At 41.5% G+C, this 3190-nt stretch overlaps 1 protein-coding gene across 1 annotated transcript in view; it reads right to left on the bottom strand.

The window, feature by feature from the left end:
• Nucleotides 1-3190, bottom strand: part of ARL6IP5 (ADP-ribosylation factor-like 6 interacting protein 5) — a gene marked incomplete at its 3' end in the record, with an annotated part of 22223 nt that continues 19033 nt past the window's right edge. The window contains exon 2 of the mRNA XM_012655772.1: nucleotides 1-217. Within this exon, the coding sequence (XP_012511226.1) occupies nucleotides 1-217 (217 nt within the window). The remainder of the gene's footprint in view (nucleotides 218-3190) is intronic.

The following is a 3190-nucleotide window of genomic DNA, read 5'->3' as shown; positions in this document are numbered from 1 at the left end:
CAGCAAAGGAAAAGTGATGCCAAACACAAAGACCATGACTCCGCCAAACATGGATATGAGGAAATAGCTAGCCAACATGACCACCATGACGAACGCCGTGGGGTATCGCTTCTTCATCTGGCGGAGGATATCTTTATTGTGGGCTGCCCACACAAACCCCGTGAATACCAGCACCACCACAATTCCTCCAAGGATCATGTTGAAGGGGCTCAGAAACCTAAAACATGGGGAGAAAAGGGAGACCAGCTCAGCAATAGGAACAGCAAAAGGAGGAAGAAGGGGAAAAAAAGAAAGAGGAGTAAAAACAACTATTATGTACTTACCAAGCACTTTGTCTAAATTGTCTCATTTAATCCTCATAATGTTATGAAGGATATACTATTAATTCATTTCTCAAATGAAGAAACCTAGGCACAGAGGTCAGAAAATGGTGGAGCTAAAAATCACACCGAGGCAGTTTGACTTCCACCATACTAGTCAGTCTATCTCATTAGGAGCCCACAATTTTGAAGATTAAAACTGCTTTTGGAGGGGTGGTGCTTAGCTTCCATACATCCTGGGCTCTAGTACCCAGTAGGTTGTATTTTCTTAACTCTAAGGACTTATTTACATCCTCATAAAAGCCACCATGATAGATGAATGTAGGAGTAGAGGCTACACAATGGCCCCCATGGGCCAGATTCAGTCTACAGTTACATTTTTGTTTGGCCTGGACAGTATTTTTAAAAACTTTTACTTGAATCCCTAAGTGTTAAAAGAAAAAATTGATAAAACTTGGGATTTCTTGCTTTTCCTGGAAAAAGAAAATCTCACAGGGTGGGCGCGGTGGCTCATGCTTGTAATCCCAGCACTCTGGGTGGCCGAGGCAGGAGGATCGCTTGAGCTCAGGAGTTCAAGACCAGCCTGAGCAAGAGTGAGACCCAGTCTCACTAAAAATAGAAAAATTAGCTGGGCGTGGTGGCGTGTGCCTGTAGTCCCAGCTACTCAGGAGGGTGAGGCAGGAGAATCGCTTGAGCCCAAGAATTTGAGGTTGCTGTGAGCTAGGCTGATGCCACAGCACTCTAGCCCAGGTGACAGGGCGAGACTCTGTCTCGAAAAAAAAAAAAAAGAAAATCTGACTGTGCTAGGCCCACTTTCCCACTTGTCTACAGCTGCTGTAGTGCCTTCTCTCACACACAGAACAAATACTCTGCATTTGGCTTCAGTCCCCACCGCTCACTACTTCATCCCTGACACAAAGCCCAAAGTGAGCTGCTATTAATCATTGCTTTTCTGATAGCTAGCCTGAATTGCTCTCTTACATAACCCACCTGCCCCGTGGAGGCATCTGAGTTTATGACTCCTGGCATAGAGAGCCCATTAAAAATCTTTTAGAAGGCCCAAAGTATCATTATGAGATGGCTTATCAACTGAGATTTCCAAGCACACAGCTCCAGATTCATTCTTATATGAGCCAAAGGTCTTTATTATGTGATGGCAATTACACTACTATTGCTAATGGGAGAAACCCATTATGAAGAAGAAATTTAGACTAAGTATTTCATAAATGAGAATGACTGGGCCTTACAGTCCCCCACCCCAACCCACTGTGTATACAAAACCCTTAACCAGACATTTGTGGTGGGTGAGTACAATGAATTATTAACTTTTTACCCTAGAGACTAATGAGGATTTTACTTGGGAAGGACAAAGAGAGTCAGTGTGTTTTCATCATGCTCTGAATATTACCATGATTGACTTGGAAATGAGGGATGGGGAAGACAGGATAAGGGAATGTGATGCCAAGAGCTCACTTTCTCTGAAATGGAACAGATGCAGGATTCATACTAATATTTAAATGCATATTCAGGAAAACCATACCCCTTTTTCAAAAATCCCTTTAAATTTTAGCTCTGATTCTGCCTCCTGAAACACGAAAGCTATTTTGAACAGTTTTAAATTGAGTGAAAGTTTTTCACACTTTACTGTGTGAAATCAAGGGATATAATCAATGTCAAACTGCTTTGAAAACGTTAAAAATTTCTACTGAAATGCACAGAATTAAACAGTGGTAAAAGTAGTAGTACATAATTTAAAACTAAACTGTACAGTAATAAATTGCTTATTTCATTCAAAACCCTTGCAAATTCTTACACCTTTCAAGCCAATAAATCCCCTCCTCAGAATATGGTCTAAGGAAATAAAGATGCAAAGACTGCATTGTAACAGTATTCATATTAGTGCTATTTATGATTACGAACTTTTAGAAACAGCCTATATGGCCAAAAAAAATTACTAGACTTTGGTATGTACAGCTATTTTGAAAAAGTTGAACTACATTTAATTATAAGGGAAGACAATAATATATTGAGTGGGTAAAAGCAACTATAATATATGAATACATTCTTTGTTAGGTGGATTTACCATATATGTTAGATAGCCCAGAAGTAGAAATTTCTATAATTGGTATCTTATATCGTAATCAGAAATAAAATGAACGTATGAAAAACTACAATATAAAAATATAAAAGCAGTTGCTCTCCAACCCACAACGCAGGCTTGGCACAGGCCAACTACAAGAGTCCATCTCTACTTGTCCCATCACTCCAGTAACAGTAATGGAACTTCAATTCAGGAACCACAGCGCAGCTGTTCCTTCTCCAACCCAAACCTTGGTTGCCTGCTCATTCTCCAGCTCCTCCTGTGTCCAGTCTGCACCACCTTAAGGTTTCCCCAACACCCAACACCCACACTGTCTGCTCGTCCTCCCTCCTGCTTCTGGATTATCTGGGTCTACTTGGCCTCTCTGCACTTTCTTTATTTTATCTGGGCTATGCTCTGTCTCTTGAAATCACTTCAGAATTGGTTTGGGAAAGACAAAAATTTCTATATAGGCCTGGGGAAGGGAAGAATTAGACAGGGCAAAAAGCAAATCCTCTTTAGCAGGTGATAGGGAGACTGAATGAAGGAGTTCAGAAACTCTCACAGATTAATAAATCTCATTCCTAGGCCAGGCACGGTGGCTCATGCCTGTAATCCTAGCACTCTGGGAGGCCGAGGCGGGTGGATCGCTCGAGGTCAGGAGTTCAAGACCAGCCTGAGCAAGAGTGAGACCCCCGTCTCTACTAAAATTAGAAAGAAATTAGCCAAACAACTAAAAATAGAAAATAGTTAGCCAGGCGTGGTGGCGCGTGCCTGTAGTCCCAGATAC

This window comes from Propithecus coquereli, unplaced genomic scaffold (assembly GCF_000956105.1).
Source record: "Propithecus coquereli isolate 6110/MARCELLA unplaced genomic scaffold, Pcoq_1.0 Scaffold486, whole genome shotgun sequence".
Classification (NCBI taxonomy): Eukaryota; Metazoa; Chordata; class Mammalia; order Primates; family Indriidae; genus Propithecus; species Propithecus coquereli.
The sequence above is the reverse complement of the archived record's forward strand: the minus strand, read 5'-3'. Positions and strand labels throughout refer to the sequence as shown.